A 17,467-nucleotide genomic window follows, 5' to 3' on the forward strand; every position below is an offset into this window, starting at 1 on the left:
CCGGTGACGAGCGTATTTCGAAATCCACAAATTCCTCTGAGTGACAGGAGGCGAGAAACGCCACGGAACGCATCGTTAAAACGCCTCTGAGCGCCGGGGGTGGACCCTCAAATGCTGGCGGCGCGCAGGAGGCGGGACTTCCTCGGGACACGCAGATGCATTCTGGGTTGATAATGCTGTGCGTTTGTCGCACCGGTGAACAACAAGAGCGAAAGCTTCCCTTATTTCTGTAACTCTGTCAGTATCCAGATGTGTGTGTGTGTGTGTGTGTGTGTGTGTGTGTGTCTACCACCCGGATCGTCCTGGGACTGACGAGGCGACACTAAGTAGAGCACAGTGTTCGATACGTTTTAAAAAAAAAAACTCACCGTCAAACTCGGGGAAGTAGTCCACCAGGTGGGAGTACATGATCTTCTCCTCCAGCAGGTCCTTCTTGTTGAGGAAGAGGATGACGGAGGAGTTCTGGAACCACGGGTACGTGATTATGGTCCGGAACAGGGCCTTGCTCTCCTCCATCCGGTTCTGGGAGGGGGGGGGGGGGGGAACCAGGGAGGGGGGAGGAGCCGAGTCAGAGATCTGTGCCTGCGGTGCCGGCAGGGCCACGGGAGACCAGGCCTGCAGGACCGCACCATCAGCGTTTTTCGGGTGCTACATTTAAAATGGGCGGCCAATTAAAGAGTCCGCACACACCTGTTTTCCCAGGCCAAAACTCACTGCCAATTGAAAGGATGAAAAAAACAAACCCAGATAACACTGTAGCCCTTGCAGGAGTATCACACCCAGGGTGTGAAATTAACAGCAAGCCACACGTTGGCAAATATTAATCTGCGGCTGGTAGGTTCTCAGTCGACTCCACCCGCCGCTCTGACAGGTGACTGCCCATCGCTCGGAGGACCTGTTCTACTCTAAACATCCAGCTGTCCGGTAAAACCGGCTGAAACCGGCTGGTCGATTTGGGGATGCACCAGCCACTGTGGCCAGCGAGTCTCTCGCCTGGGTCACATGACTGGGCGGAAGTGAAAACTGAACTGCATGAACTGGGACTGGTAATAACCTCACCACTGAGACTACGGCCCGACTGGTAATACCCTCAGCACTGAGACTACGGCTCGACTGGTAATACCCTCAGCACTGAGACCAGCCCGACTGGTAATACCCTCAGCACTGAGACTACGGCCCGACTGGTAATACCCTCAGCACTGAGACTACGGCTCGACTGGTAATACCCTCAGCACTGAGACTACGGATCGACTGGTAATACCCTCAGCACTGAGACCAGCCCGACTGGTAATACCCTCAGCACTGAGACCGGCCTGACTGGTAATACCCTCAGCACTGAGACTACGGCCCGACTGGTAATACCCTCAGCACTGAGACTACGGCCCGACTGGTAATACACCTCAGCACTGAGACTCGGCCCGACTGGTAATACCCTCAGCACTGAGACTGCGGCCTGACTGGTAATACCCTCAGCACTGAGACTGCGGCCTGACTGGTAATACCCTCAGCACTGAGACTGCGGCCTGACTGGTAATACCCTCAGCACTGAGACCAGCCTGACTGGTAATACCCTCAGCACTGAGACTAGCCCGACTGGTAATACCCTCAGCACTGAGACCGGCCTGACTGGTAATACCCTCAGCACTGAGACTACGGCTCGACTGGTAATACCCTCAGCACTGAGACCAGCCCGACTGGTAATACCCTCAGCACTGAGACTACGGCCCGACTGGTAATACCCTCAGCACTGAGACTGCGGCCTGACTGGTAATACCCTCAGCACTGAGACTGCGGCCTGACTGGTAATACCCTCAGCACTGAGACCAGCCCGACTGGTAATACCCTCAGCACTGAGACCGGCCTGACTGGTAATACCCTCAGCACTGAGACCAGCCCGACTGGTAATACCCTCAGCACTGAGACTGCGGCCCGACTGGTAATACCCTCAGCACTGAGACCGGCCTGACTGGTACTACCCTCAGCACTGAGACTGCGGCCTGACTGGTAATACCCTCAGCACTGAGACCAGCCCGACTGGTAATACCCCTCACCACTGAGACTTGCAGCCTGACTGGTAATACCCTCAGCACTGAGACTACGGCCCGACTGGTAATACCCTCAGCACTAAGACTTGCAGCCTGACTGGTAATACCCTCAGCACTGAGACTGTGGCCTGACTGGTAATACCCTCAGCACTAAGACTTGCAGGCCCGCCTTTATTTGCCTGAGGAACACATCCTGTAACGCAGCCAATCACCAGGCGGTCTCTGGCCAAGGGTGTCAGAAGCTTCCGGTACCTTCCGTCACCCAGCCTCCGGAGCTGGCACATGAAAGAGCGGCCAGGGGGGGGGGGGGCAGTGCCAGGGCAGCGCCCAGCTGCAGGACTACGGCTGTTTGATCTCTCATCCAGACCCGTCCGCCATTACACAATTAGCAAGCAGACTGGGAAAGAGCTTGCTCGCACACACGTACGCACACATGCACGCACGTACACGTGCACACACATACATGCGTGGGCGACATAGCTCAGGAGGCAAGAGCGCTTGTCTGGCAGTCGGAGGGTTGCCGGTTCGATCCCCCGCCCTGGGCATGTCGAAGTGTCCCTGAGCAAGACACCTAACCCCTAACTGCTCTGGTGAATGAGAGGCATCAATTGTACAGCGCTTTGGATAAAAGCGCTATATAAATGCAGTCCGTTTTACCATTTTTTTTTTATACCATACATACACACGCGCACGCACACACACACTATCATGCACACACACATGCGCGCACAAATATACCGAAATTGAAAAATGTGAACCAATCTAACTGAGTAGGAATGACGGCCTAATACAGGCGGGGTTCTGCCTCAGAGTGCTGGCCGCCGTTTCGGGGGGGGGGGTCTGACGCACCTCATTGTCGGACTCCACCAGGACCTGGTCGTACTCGCTCAGGGCCACCAGGAACATGATGGAGGTGACGTTCTCGAAGCAGTGGATCCACTTCCTGCGCTCGGACCGCTGCCCGCCCACGTCCACCATCCTGACGGAGGAAGACGAGGAGGAGAGGGCGAGAGAGAGAGAGAGAGAGAGAGAGAGGAAGAGGAACGGGAAAGAAAGACAGCAGGGCAGGAATTCAAAGATATGAGTACATAAAGGAGCATAAACATTGCCTCATCAAGCCTGCTGCAGTACCTGAGCACAAGTAACTTCAGAGCGGTGCAAAGCAAGCCTGGAACAGTCGAATTCTGATGTCACAATCGCTACGGGTAACGGAGAGCAGTGGAGTTCTAGAACACTGGCTAAGAATTTTGAAAAAAAGATTCCAAAAGACCTACTCCTCAAAGGGGTAACAGATTAATAGGATGTACAGTCAGGTGTCCATGTACAGTGCGGTTCTTGTTCTCGTTCTTGTAATTTAAAATGCTGAAATTGGCATCACAGTGTACAAAAAAACGCTACCAGGGCTGAATGGGAAGTGGATCCACATTATAGGATCGGTACAAAACCCCCTTCCTGTAGCTAACTTCACACCTGCAGGGAGCCTACCCAAAAAATCATAACCAAAAAAAAAAAAAAAGACATTTTATACTTTCCCAACGCATGATGTCACGCTTTGAGCTGCTTTCCATGTCAAAAAAAAGAAATAAATCTCACGCTAATCGCCTATTTAAGGGCGGTGAACAGCGGGCGCGGGCAGGAGGACCACGCGAGGATTACGACATCATATCCCATTACACACCTCCAGCGGCGCGGGCGGGTGGGCGGGGGGGACGCTACCGTCCGACTCCACGCGCTTCCAAAGCGTCATAGGAACGCAGCGCGGCGGCGTGGAGCAAAATCAGCACCGCGTTCAAAACAAAAAAAGATATTTTTTTTAATAGCATAACGCTCAACTGACTGCCTAACCGACACTGCAGAGAGAGAGAGAGAGAGAGAAGAAAACTACACATCAACGGACTCCTGGCTGTACATCCTTCAGCACCTGCAAGTGCTGCTTTACACCTCCCCCCCCCCCCCTACCCTTAAGTGGACTGTGAGGACGCTCACCAAACACTCCCTGCTTTTACCAGTAGTTGCCTAATACCCCCCCGCCTCCCCTTGTTCTTTGGGTTCACCACATTAATAATTTGGCTGTAACTGGAGACATACTTACCAGGCTGCGATAGTGGAATTACTGATGTTACAAATGCTAGTACTGCAGTAAGGTAAACATCAGGGGGGCAGGCGTCATAAACACATCATAAATGCAACGGCTATGAACCCAGGAGAAAACGTTCCTGGGGTTCTAAAGCCTTATTTCATTATCACACAGCTCCCCATTAATAGCATCTAACAAAAACAATCCCCCTGAAATGAGTAAACACACTCCACCGAACACTACAAACAGACCACAGGATGACCATCTTATTCCACAGAAAATCTTGCGTGTGTACGAAACAAAAGGCCAGATTGTTCACACTAGAAACTAAATCGGCACCATCTACAATGATTTTGTGGACTTTAATTTTTTAATTACATTTACAAGGAATAAGATTTTTGTCCTTCTGGTCAGAATTGTGGATACATCAGTGCAAAGGAGTGTCTTGCTTTTTACCACTGTCTAACAACGCACGTTACCGCGGTAACAAAAGTAATAGGGCCCAAACAAGCGGGCTTAACCATTTAGATTCGCAACACAAAGGAGGCGTAAAGCAAAACTTTGCCTTCTGATAAAGGCATTAGTGTACACGCATGAATTAATGCATGTCACTGTGATTTTGCAGAAAAGGAGGGGGAGGGGCTATAAAGCTCACTACCTCGTTACTTCCTGTGCACAGATGCATTCCACATAGCAGTCATGCCAAAAATGACTTAACCACCCCCCCCCCCACTGCAGGGCTGCCCAAACCAGATCCTGGAGATCTACCATCACGTAGGCTTTCACTTTCACAACTCCAACAAAGCGCACCTCATTCCACAGCTAGAGCTCTCGCTGATTCGCAGAGTCAGGTGTGCCAAATTATGGTTGTGAAAACCCACAGATAGTACATCTCCTGGAAGTGCATTTGGGCAGCCCTGCTGTACTGCATCCCCTCTGTCAGTGAACTCGACAGCTCAGAGGTCAGAGGCTAGTGCAGTCAGGGGAGGTTAAGTGACGCACAGACACACTAAATAAATAAGAACAGCGACCGAAACATGCACAGTGCCCCCCCCCCCGTCACCCCCTTGTCGGCCCCCGCCCAGACACAGGCTGTCGGCAGCAAGCTCCAGGGAAAGGCGGGGGGGTGATGGGAGTTCTCCCACCTCCCCCCCCACCCAGACTGTGACACCCAGTGGCCCTCCTTAGTACAAGCCAAGCAGCGGTGTGGAGATGAGCAGCCCCAGCCCGGGAGGAGGAGGAGGAGGAGGTCAGAGGAGGAGCAGGAGGAGGAGGAGATAGGGAGGGAGGGAGGAGAGGACAGAGGGAAGAGTAGAGGTAGAGGGCAAAGGAGGAGGAGGAGGAGGAGGAAAAGAGGGAAGAGCAGAGTAGAGGAAGAGACGGGCAGTTCTGAGGGCACCTCTTGAGGTCCTGTGGAGGAGCTGGCAGGATCCTTCAGCAGAGGATGCTGGGAAATGAAGAGCCCTGCATAATGTGCTGAAGAGGAACTGGGACAGGGCCCAGCGGACGCCAAGGACAGCCAAGTAGCGGTCACACGCGATTTAAAAAAAACCGTTTGAGCCAAACCCAACGTTTTTCACACAGCGCGGAGTTCGCGGTAAACGAGGGGTCGCGTCGATCCGCACCCCGACGCCGCAGCGTTTGAGTAAACCGTTCGCCGAAAAACCCCTTTCATCTTCGGCGGCCTCCTCTTCCTCCTCCTCCTCCCACGCGGCCCACGGGCAGGTCTCCAGGGCGACGCTCGCTCCCGCGCTCGCCGGCGCTGACACGCGTTCGCGGTCGTCCCCGGAGGCCCAGCAGAGAGGAGCGGTCTCAGCGGGACAGAGCCTCGCATCGCGCCTCTGACACAGGACCCCGCCGTCTCCTTCGGCCCAGTGACCCCCCCGAACCCCCAAAAACCTTCAGCGACGCTTCGCGCGCCGCGCGGGAGGTCTGAACGACGGCCATTTTAGAAATGTACGCAGGAGAAAAATGAAGTGGGAAGAAAAAGTTTAGACTGTGCCATTACCAAGAACATCTCGAAACACAGTGGCCTACATGTCCCGTCCAGAACAATCCGGAAGGCCCGTATTGCAGACGTCCGTTCCTCCACTCTCCCTGGAGTTGGCGCCATCGGCTCGTTTTAATTATAGGAGGCGAAAAATATGGCAAGAATACGCTCAGTGTTCTGGTCTGACATGCACATCCCTGCTCAAAGAACTCAGCTGTGGTGATTGGAGACCCTACAGGGACGAACCAACACGGAAATTCAACATGTACTTTCACAGGGGCAGTTTTTTTTTATTTTTTTAAAAGAGCGTAAACAGGTCCTGGGCAGCAGGCCCTGGAGCAGAGAGTGGAGTTACGAGCTCCTGACCGAAGGGCCGGCAGGACCGAGCGCGAGTCGCTGCTCTTCTAAGCGACGACCGCTCTGGGTTTCGGCCTATCAGAGAGAGCAGAACAGGAACAGGAAGCAGCAGAGAATGAACTGTGGAGCGGGATTCCTCGGCTGCCTTCTGCAGGAACCAAGGTTTTCCCCAAAAACGGGAGCCGTCGCTTCAGCAGAGCGATGACCAGGCTCGAGCCGCAGTCCGGTACTCTGCGCACACGGGCAGCCATTCAAAGGCAGTCAAAGCGGAAACTGTGCACCATGAGCCAAAATGGAGGCAAACACCACAGGATCACACATGGTATTGTTCACTAACAAAGCTCTCCGATTAATCAGATCGTTCAGTAAGAAGTCCGGCAACACACAGTAGCTGTGTGAGGATTCAGCCAATCACCGGCTTTCGAGAGTCCCCAAAAGTACCATAAGGGTCGATGTCGCCGCCGAAGAGAAGAGGGGCATCTTCTCGATGTCACTTCCTGGTCTGGTCCTCGGCGCCCCCCGTGACTTCCTGGGGCTGTAAACACGCGCTCCTCGCTCCGCTTCGCTCCTTCCTCCTGCGCGTCGCCAAAGTACACAAACCCAGCCTGAAGGCAAACATCCTGCCCCCGACGCCGACGCCCGCAGAGCACAATTTCCAGAGAACGCGGCGGGCGAGCTGACCGACGGGGAAACGGAAAAGTTTGGGGGTTTTCCTCGAGCCTCCGTGTTCCGGCTCGACGCTTCGTTCGGATCGAAGGGCGTTCCCTTTACGAGCCGCGGTTACGAGCCTCAGTCACGCCCGTCGCGCTCCTCCGTTGTGAGCCTCTGTCTCCGCACCTCTGCTCTGATTATGTGACGTTATGCAACCAGGACCCGGCCCTCGCACCGGCACGGACCCCGGCGCTGCAGCCGCACCGCGTTTCTGCGTTTCCACGGGTTACCGAGACGGCTCCCACGGGGGTCAAACGGCGCGGCGTCCGCGAGCGTGTACCGCCAGGGATTCCGTACCGCCAAAGCGCTCCCCCGTGGCTCCGGACCCCTTCGGTGGGGTATGGATCTCTACGCAGCCGCGGCGCGCTGCTGTCCAGGGTCACGTGAGCACCGCTTTACAGCCTCCTGACATGCGTCTCCTTCCACAGGGATGTTTCCTCCGTACAGCTTGGAAAATAGTCCTTCATTTTGTTTTTCCCTCAGAGGTAGGAACAGGCGCAGTATCGGTGTACCTGTCCCGTCACCATGGCGTCCGCCATCAGCCGCCGTGTCGCGGGCATGCCGGCACCCGATCGTACGGCAGCCGCCCCCCTCCTCCCACCCGAAACGGGGAACAGCCCTGCCAACCGAAACCCTGCCTTCACGGGAGAAGCTTCGCCCGAAATGCGCACCGCGCCACGATGTCCCCAGCCACCGCAGCAGCGCGGGTCAGCATCGGGATCCGACAGCCAATGGCAGGGCGCCCGACTACGCACCAAGCTGACAAAAAAACGCATTTCAACAACTCAGTAAAAAAAACATTTGAGACATTCAGGAACCGCCATCTTGGACAGCCTGCCAGCCCACGTGGAGAGAGACAGAGACCCTTGGGAGCGTGCAAGTCGAGCCTCGACACAGTTATTCACCCTTTCAGGCTCTGAGTTTGCCCAAAGTCTGCACCAGATCGAGCCCACAGCATCGCAGCTACAACCGGCTCCTTTCAGGAAACGCCACCCAAAGCGTCAACCAGCAGCAGTGAGCCTGGGCGGGGCAGGAGCCCCACGTCTAAGGCCAGGGAGTCTAAACGCAGGAGAGTTAAGATGGCGGTCAAACTGGCCCACGGGGTTTATCCTGTACAGCCCCCCCCCCCCCCCCTTCAGTGATGAATTTAATTACCCGCGCGCGGGACGGGCAGAGTGCAGGCTTTTCAGGCAGGTTTTATATTAGCGGCGGCGGCTCCCTCGATTCCCGCCACCGCGGGACGGGGGGGGGACGGGGACGGGGGACGGGGGGACGGGGGGGTGGAGGCTTTGATAAATGGGGCCCCTCCAGGAGCCGAACGCCCAAAATAAAGCTCCTTCACATCAGTCGACCTCCTTTGCCGTCAGGAGGGTTCGAGTGACCTACTTTACAGGAGCCGGCTGTGCCATGTAGGGCGGGCCCAGGAGGGGGAGGAACGAGGGGGAAGAAAAAAAGAAAAAAAAAAGAAAAAATCGCAGTCTTCATTTCCGACTCCGTCGTTTTTACCAAGGCCGTTAAAACCGCGTACGTACGCGTTCGTTCTCGCCTCCCCGCGAAGCGAGCTTGGGCCGCGATGGCGGACGCGTACCGGGTTCGGGGTCCAGCGACGTTTCAGCCCAAGGTCGCCCCCGTGTGACTTTTCACCAGGTCCCGGCTCTCAGTCAACGTACACACGGGACAGGCGAACTCACCGAGCCCAGCTGACCACGCGGCAGTGCAGCGTAACGGCTGAGGAGCTGGTCTTGTAACCTAAAGGTCGCAGGTTCGATTCCCACGGTAGGACACTGCCGTTGTACCCTTGAGCAAAGGTACTTCACCTGCATTGCTCCAGTATATATCCAGCTGTATGACTGGATACAATGTAAAATGCTATGTAAAATAGTGAGTCGCTCTGGATAAGAGCGTCTGCTAAATGCCTGTAATGTAATGTAATGTAATGGAACGTGTCCTCTCTGAATGAGGCCGTTTCCGTGAACGACCCAGGGGGGGGGCGTATGGTGGTGGTTCAGCACGGGCCTTGTCCAGCCCTGTCAAGCGAGGGACGGGATTCGCCGGCTTCTGGGTCCGGAGTTCTTCATGAGCAAATCCTCAGCGTTCCGACATCTTTTTTCCGCCTCTGCGGCTTCTCTTCTCACACCTCGGCCGAGAGGTCCTTCACGACCCTCCTCCTCCTCCGTCATCGAAGACGCCATCGAGTGCTGAGAGGCTCAGTCCCCAGAGCATCCCGCCATGCAGCTCCCCAAAGTCCACCCCCCTCCCCCCCCATTCCGCATGCTTCCAGGTACCCAGCATGGCCAACCCCCACCCCACCCCCCCCCCCAACCCATGCCAAATCCCTTCTCCGTTTTCCCAGCAGGACACACCCCCCCCCCCCTCCTTTCTCCGAATCTCCGGGGGAAATGCTTACGCAATCAGCTTGTGCCCGTAAAACCAGGTCGCTGGGCACCGCGAAAAAAACCAATTCTTATTAATCCAGATTGGGCTTGATCAATACCCGGGAGGGTAAAGAGATTCCGCTCCTAATGAGGCCGCCCGCATTAGAGCCCAGAGCATCCGCTCCGATGAGACAGCGGCCGTTACGCTCCGCTGAAAGCCGCCACTCAGACGATCGCGCGTCGTGGAAAGGGGGTCAAGCTCGCGATCTCGCTCACAGCGGGAGACAGGGCACGAGGTGTTTCTGATGGATTTGTACTTGGATTTTTTTTTTGTTGATTGAAACAACATCAGGGAATATCACACACCGATGGGCGTTGGGCAACAGAAAAGGCCAATCTTTTAATCTGCCGTTCGGTTTGTCGATGTCTCCCCCCCTACCCCATTATAAAACATAAAATCTACACCCTGACCAGAAAATCTAATGAGATCAACTGATAAAATATTGCAACACCATCAAAAACACAAAACATTCACGTATACACGTCATCTTTACACAAAAAAAAAAAAAACAAAAACAACTCAAGCACTGGAGGCAGCCACTTGTGCCGGAGTCTTCTACCTGAAGATGATGCTCTGCAAGTCGAAGGGGTACTCAATGATCCCCGTGGTGGGGATGCGGACCCTAAGAACGTCCTGCTGAGTCGGCAGGTAGGAGGGTTCCGCAATACGATCCAGATCGCTTAGATAGCTACGGAAAGGGAGAGAGAGAGAGAGAGAGACAGGAACAACAAACACACAGAGGCATGAAGACAGGCAGGCAGCTCGACCCGATCGACCCCTCCTCCAGAGCCGGTTGGTTCGGTCCACGCCAGGAACAGACGCTTCCGGGCTGTACCATGTTTAGCTTTCAAAGAGATGTGGGGGGTGGCTGTTCCTTTTTTTTTTTTTTTTTACCCATCACCACCACCACCATCACCACCACCACAACCACTCCCAACATCTCTTAGGAAACTGCAGAGAATCGGACCTGGGGTCAGGCTCCCCCCCCTCCGAGACTAGCACAGCAGGTCTTCCAGAACATCAAGACTCGTTTTTAAACAGAAGGGCCCCCATTCAGTCCCATTTCCTCCTCCTTTCTCGGTACGAAAAGCCTTTTTTTTTTTTCCAAATTCAAAGCCCTGTTTTGTTCAATCGTGAAGTCAAACGAGGGACGGTTCAAGCAGTCTCTCTGTCTTTTTTCCCCCCGTTTTTTGGTAACTTTCAGCGGCAAAAGAAAAAAGCCTGAGGAGAAACAGCCCTTTTCTCACACCATTGATTTTTAGCGTCCCTGGACTGCCCTGAATGTGGTTTTTTTTATGCTTTACGTAAGGCTGAAGTTATTTTAAGACAACTATACTTCCCCCCCCACCCCCCCCCCCCATGCCCTCAACTGAATTCAGGAGGTTGAATACTACAATTGAATACTACAATTTAAACACAACGTAACCTCACACAGCGTCACAATCAGTGTATGACGGGCCCACTTTCGAACCAGGCGTACCGAAACGAATGTGGGTAGAAAAGTCGAAAAAGTGGTCAGGAGCGGGCAACTCCACGCTACAGTCTCCCCGCTGGAGACGGAACTGACACTGCATGAGGGACTCCTGAGTTCTGAAGACCCCGCCCCCCCCCCCACCCCCCCAACCCCACCTCGTGTGCTTTAGTCTCAGACAGGATGCCCCCCCCACCCCTCCGGGACCGCCGCAAGGTGACAGGGCGGTGACGACAGCAGCAGCAGCAGCGACCGCACACGCACACACACACACACACACAAACACACACCAGTACCTGAAGATTATACTCTCCAGATCAAAGGGGTACTCAATGATGCCGGTAGTGGGCACTCGAACCCGCAGTACGTCCTGCTGGTTGGGGACGTACCCCGGCGAAGTTATGCGGTCTAAATCGTTAAGATAACTGCGGGATGAAGTGGGGAGGGGGAGGGGGAAGAATACACACCGTGTACAACCAAACACACGTCACATGTATGTAGTAACACAAAAATCTGACTGCATTCATATACCACCATTTCATGGCCTCAAAACCTATATACAGTCAAGGGGGGGGAGGGGGGGGAACTCACCTCAAGTGCCAACTGTGTGTGCGTGTGTGAGTGTGTGAGTGTGTGTCTGTGTGAGTGTGTGTCTGTGTGTGAGTGTGTGTCTGTGTGTGAGTGTGTGTCTGTGTGTGAGTGTGTCACACTTAGAAGCCCTTGTCAACGGACTTATTACGATCATTCGCTTCAATCGCTCTCCAATATTTACTAGGCATTCTGAGGTTTACAGGACAGTGAAGTTACTTGAACTCTGAAAATCGGCACGATAAAACATTAGTTCTTCTCTAACGGTCACGGCACAGGACAGGATGCTGAAGAGCGGTGATAAGCTCGTCGATTTAGACACCGACGGCCCAGACGGTCACCGTGGCGCTTCCTGCTACGCCCGCAGCCCTGACGCCACTCTCACTCGCTCACCACCCTTCCTGGCACTACCAAAACGTACGGCCTCAAAATCAATGACCAGCCGGACACAGCACGTGCCCTGTGGCCAGCTAACGTTCCTCTAATGACCAAGCAGAGTATTGGCCGTAGTACATTTGCGATAATCACTTTAAACCACCCCGCCATTATATTGAGTAATACCTCACCGAACTTCTCACCCCGGACGATCCAGAGCAAAGCCCTACTTTAGCTAGCCACACAGGCATAACGTACTCAATGTACAACATGATAAATATATAAATAAACAAACGATGCCCAGCAATGTTAATGTTAACACAATTAAGCGCGGCTTTTCGATAATGTTTCAACCCATTTCCGCACAAAGCCATTTATCGTCGTCGACGAAAAAAAAAAAAAAAAAGCCTTTAAACGTCCAGCGTGAGCCGCAGAATTCTGGGAAACGAGAGCCGTCCCGTGTTCCATTAGCACTACAAAACGTTCTTCCCTCTCCCTGGCTTCGTGAGCGAGCCCTCATTCAGAAAACCAAAATATCGCCTGTTTTCTTCGTCTTCACAGTGAAACGGTGATGATACAGACGGACGAGTGACAGGTAAAGGAGAACCTGAGGGGGGGGGGGGATAGTCTTTGAGAAGCTACCTGGCCTTCTGGCCCCCTGTTCCACTGGACCGAACCGGCCCCTGTCTGAGGCGAAAGAGGAGCCCCCCCCCAGCTGACCGGCATCTGAGCTGCTCCCCCCCCCTCCCCCCACAGCGCTATTAACTATTTACATGTCTTCAGATCAGACAACAGGGGGAAGGAACCAAGGCCAGAAGATGACAGAAGGTAGGTGTTTGTGTGTGTGTGTGCGCGTGTGAGAAAGAGAGAGTGTACATGCGTGTGTGTGTGTGTGTACGGTCAAAATTAATTCGTTTCACATTAAACAAGAATCAGGAAATACTGCATTCATGTTGATATAGAGGGGGAAAATAACAACAAATCAATCATTTGAACATGCGCATTTCCCCAGTTTTCGATCGTACCCTTGGAGGTTCCCGTGAGTCAAAGGTGTAGGAGGAGGACTGAGGGATCGGAGGGGAGAGGAACAGCCTCCGTCTCTCTCTCTCTCCTGAACCTGAACACAGCGGCCTTCACAATAACCGCTTAACGACATTCGGTGCCAACGCAGAGCCTGATCTCTGAGACTGTACACACACCCTCCCCTCCAGAGGCGCCAGGCGGCTCGCCCCCCGTCCGTCTCTGTCCATCGGGGGACGGTCGCCAAGGGAAACCAATCCCCCCCCCCACAACGGATTCCTCACAAACTTGTTTCACTTTCCTTCTGTGACATCACCCGTGACATCACAGGTCCCAGCTGTAGGGGCGGAGACCAGGCGGCTCGGCCTCACAGGTACGCTAGCTAGCATGCGCTCATACGTTAGCTGGTCAAGGTAGAGCTGAAGAAAATGATTAACTTAAAAAAAAAAATAATAATAATTCTGTACCGCCATCCACCCCTGAGGCCACACGCGTTTCTAGAACAACAGTGCAGAGCGCCAGTACAGTTCTATATAAAATGTGCTTTAAAAAAAAGCTAAAATCAGCCAGAGGCTACCTCATGTCCTGATCTATAGTAGAGACCAGGTGTAGCCCTAACATAGGAGGTGAATGAACAGCGTTTAAGGCAACTGGACGATCTGCGGTGACCCTGTGTTCAGCCTAGCAGCAGTCCCTGAAATTTCAGGCTATTCACACTCCTGAAATATCGCAGAAGTTCAGCTCACACCGGCCCTTGTGACCTGGGGTTCTTGTGGGATACTAGGACACCATGTGAACAAGCACATCTCCTAACTGACACTCATCCTCTGCATGTAATAGTGGTGGAAAAACAGATTGTACTGTTCTTTTCACATAAAATGTATTTATACAGGCTTCATATTACCTGAAGCGATTCAGGTTCAGCACCTTGCTCATGGGTACAGCGGCAGTACCCCAAACTGGGAATCGAATAGGTTACCAACCCAGCTACCCAACGACTATGCCTCTCTGCCTCTCGTGTACGTGTGCATGCCTGCGAATGCCGCTGCTTCCGAACTTTCTTAGTGTGATGATGTACATGTACGCAGGGACGCAAACGCTTACGTACGCAGCAAGTGCAAACGTCCACGACAAATGTGTTTGTGAAAGAGGACGCCTGGCTCAGGGTCCAGGTGAGCGTTTGGCACTTGGGGTCTGTGATGTGGGTCTGTGTGTAGACAGTGGGGGGAGGGCCTATCCCCACCAAATGGACGTAGGAAAAAAACTGAATTAATATAATCAAAAAACAAACATATCTCTACCGAATGGACAGGACCCCTCCCCTCCCCCCTCCCCCCTCACCCCCACCCTGATTGGCTTACTATTTGGTGGAGTCTGACAGCTGGTACTCTCGCCGCCTGTCGTAGGCCTCCTGGATGCCCGGGTCGGTCCACAGCATCTTTATTGCGTTGACGTAGGGGTGGTCGAAGGCAGACACTTTCTCCACATCCACCTCCTTCACCAGCATAGCGTTGGACTGAACCAAAAGGATCGGGGAGGCGGGGGGGGGCAGAGACACGGAGAGATCAGTTCAATCAATTCACACGCTGTGAAAGGTACCCATTAGACAAAGGTAATCTCTGTCAGCACCCAGGCAAAGTGGATTTCGTATCTTTCCCGTTTCGTTTAACAGCAGAGCCCCCATTTGAATATTCTCAACAGCCCATCACTTACACCCACACCGATATGAAAATATGCGGTGGGGGCTTCGGTGGTGAACGGCAAACACGTTTTGCATAGCGGTGGCGATTACGAACAGCAACTGCCCTCAGCTCGGCTAAGGGTTCCGCGAATATCGCAGCAGAACAAGTATTAACTCAGCAACATTCAGAGCAAGGCCCTTCCTGTTTTACGTACAGTTAGTGGATCACAGCGCATCTCTTTAATCAAAGTTAGGCTCATTAGCACTCATTCAGAGAGAAAAGGCCAGAAAGGTATCAGTACACCAGTGTGTGGTAAACCGTTTCACTAATGCTTACTGGAAAGATCTGAAACCCAGAGAGAGGAGGGCTACAGTGTCTGCCCGGTCATTGGCGCATTTCAGTAACGCCAGTTCTGATTGGCTAAAACAGAGGCGGGGGAGAGAAGGGAGGGCTACACTGACGTCTGGAATTCACGCCGGCTTCCGCCCTTAATCATGCGATTAATGACAATTTACGCAACAGGACATTTCAGCGAAACTTTGGCAAGCTGATGAATGACAGCTGAAGCCTTGTGCCCTCATATAAACAGCTTTTGATGTGTCCAGCCAATCAGCTAACTTTGACTGAACAGCTTTTGGCGTGTTCAGCCAATCAGCTAACTTTGACTGAACAGCTTTTGGAGTGTTCAGCCAATCAGTTAACTGAGCCAGAGGAAACTCAGCCACACACCAGCCCCACAGCAACAAGACACACACCAGCCCAGTAGCAAGGCCCCCCCCCCCCAAAGTCTAAGGGGTCCACATGCCCTGCCCTGCGCGTCCAAGGAAACGGTAGAAGCCGGCAGGGGCCCAGGGCGAGAAGCCAGGGCCCCCGACCCCGACCCCGACCCCCACCCCACCCCCCCCCCCCAGAAGAAGCGCGACGGGGCCGCTCACCTTGTTCTCCTCGTACTTGTAGCCGATCTTGAGGTTCTCGGTGGCGCGGATCATGGACTGCATGGAGGTGAAGATGTTCTGGTACACCAGCTTGGTGAAGCCGCGCTTGTCCTCGTCCGTGTAGCCCGTGCCGTGGATGATGCGCATCTGCTTGATGAAGGTGCTCTTGCCGCTCTCGCCCGTGCCTGAGAGAAGACGCCGGAAACAAGGAGGGGGTCAGAAGAGGCGCAAGGCGCAACACAACGGCTCAGCCCCCCCCGCCCCCCCAACACACGGACGCTGGGGAGGGGGGTACAGGCCAAACCAGGGCCTGGGGTCACCGTTCCCAGGCAACTGTACACACCCTGAGGAGAGAACACACTACGCCATTCACACACACAACATGCTAACTGTGCAGAGAACAAGTCCCCTTACAGCCTTCTGTACACCACACAGGAAAAGAGTCCATCTTACTGTGTCTGTTAAGGTGAGCTACAGTCATTTCACCAGTGTGAAGACGTAACTGCGTAAAACATCGGAGTTCAAACTTCCCCACGAAGGGTCAATGGGGGGGGGGGTGCGGACTTTTATTCCAAATCAGCACACAGCAAAAAAAAAAAAAAAAAAAAAAAAAAGACCAGATTAGACTAATCAAGGTCTTCAGACTTGACTTTGATTTCGACATTGAATGAGAGGCTTTATTAATGGGCCAGAACAAAAGTGACGGGACGCTCTGATACGGAAGGAGGTGCGGAGTCACAGACCCAGGCTGTGGGGAAAAACGCGTTTCGTCGCGTTATTGAAATACTGCCGCCACGTTCGAATAATCGCTGAAATATTAAACGGTACCTGCCGGCCCCCACAGTCGCACCGGACGAACACGTGACCCTTCCTCCGCTTGAGCGACGCGGTTAAAAATGGCGCCGAGAGAGAGAGAGAGAGAGGGCCCTCCCCCTCAGCCTCCCACCCTGTCCTCGAGCGCCCCCGTGACATCATCGCTTAAGCCCCGCCCACGAGAGGCACGGATTGGAGAGTGGGACAGGGCCCTCTGCAGCGACAGGAGGTTAAATCAGGCAGCCCCCGCCCCCCAAATCCCCCCCTCCCCCCCCCCCCTCTCTCTCAAGGGTGGCGCTCGGCAATTAAATCAAACGCGCCGTTCTGTGTTAGCGCTAGCGTTCGCGTCTCCGTAGCGGGACGAGTACGCACGTTTCATCCTCAAAAGTGTACTTCGCACCGAAGGCCAATAATACCTTTAATAATTCAGCTTTAGAATTTGCAGCCTATAAATCCATTTCCCCCGATCTGACAGCGCCTGGTCTTTCCAGCAACGCGACCGTACCCAGAATAACTCTCCAGCCTCTGTTCCACATCTCCTGCAGTCGCACATCAGCAAAGACCAGCTCCTGAAAGCAGCCTCAGACCGTCAACCAGGGGCCCCGACACACACACATACACATACACATACACCCCATCACACACTCCCACACCACCCACCCACACACACACACACACACACACACCCCATCACACACTCCCACCACATCACCCACACACAAACACACACACATACACGCCATCACACACATACACACCACCCACACACACACACACCCCATCACACACTCCCACACCACCCACCCACTCACACACACACACACCCCATCACACTCCCACTACATCACCCACACACTCCCACACCACCCACAACCACACACACTCCCCACACACACACCCACAACCCCACCACACCACCCACACACACACTCCCATTACACACCCCCACACTCCCACCACCCACACA

The 17,467-nt window shown here is 53.9% G+C and overlaps 1 protein-coding gene across 2 annotated transcripts in view; it reads right to left on the minus strand.

The window, feature by feature from the left end:
* Window positions 1-17,467, minus strand: part of LOC135252375 (guanine nucleotide-binding protein G(q) subunit alpha-like) — a 54,647-nt gene that overhangs the window by 8,366 nt on the left and 28,814 nt on the right. Inside the window, exons 2-6 of one of the 2 annotated variants that reach the window (XM_064330363.1) lie at window positions 15,688-15,872; window positions 14,432-14,586; window positions 11,384-11,512; window positions 2,895-3,024; window positions 369-522 (exon numbers count right to left, since the gene is read on the minus strand). In XM_064330363.1, the coding sequence (XP_064186433.1) occupies window positions 369-522; window positions 2,895-3,024; window positions 11,384-11,512; window positions 14,432-14,586; window positions 15,688-15,872 (753 nt within the window). Of the gene's footprint in view, window positions 1-368; window positions 523-2,894; window positions 3,025-10,175; window positions 10,305-11,383; window positions 11,513-14,431; window positions 14,587-15,687; window positions 15,873-17,467 lie in introns of both variants that reach the window. The other variant, XM_064330362.1, reaches the window with a different exon arrangement.

Source organism: Anguilla rostrata, chromosome 4 (assembly GCF_018555375.3).
Source record: "Anguilla rostrata isolate EN2019 chromosome 4, ASM1855537v3, whole genome shotgun sequence".
Lineage (NCBI taxonomy): Eukaryota > Metazoa > Chordata > Actinopteri > Anguilliformes > Anguillidae > Anguilla > Anguilla rostrata.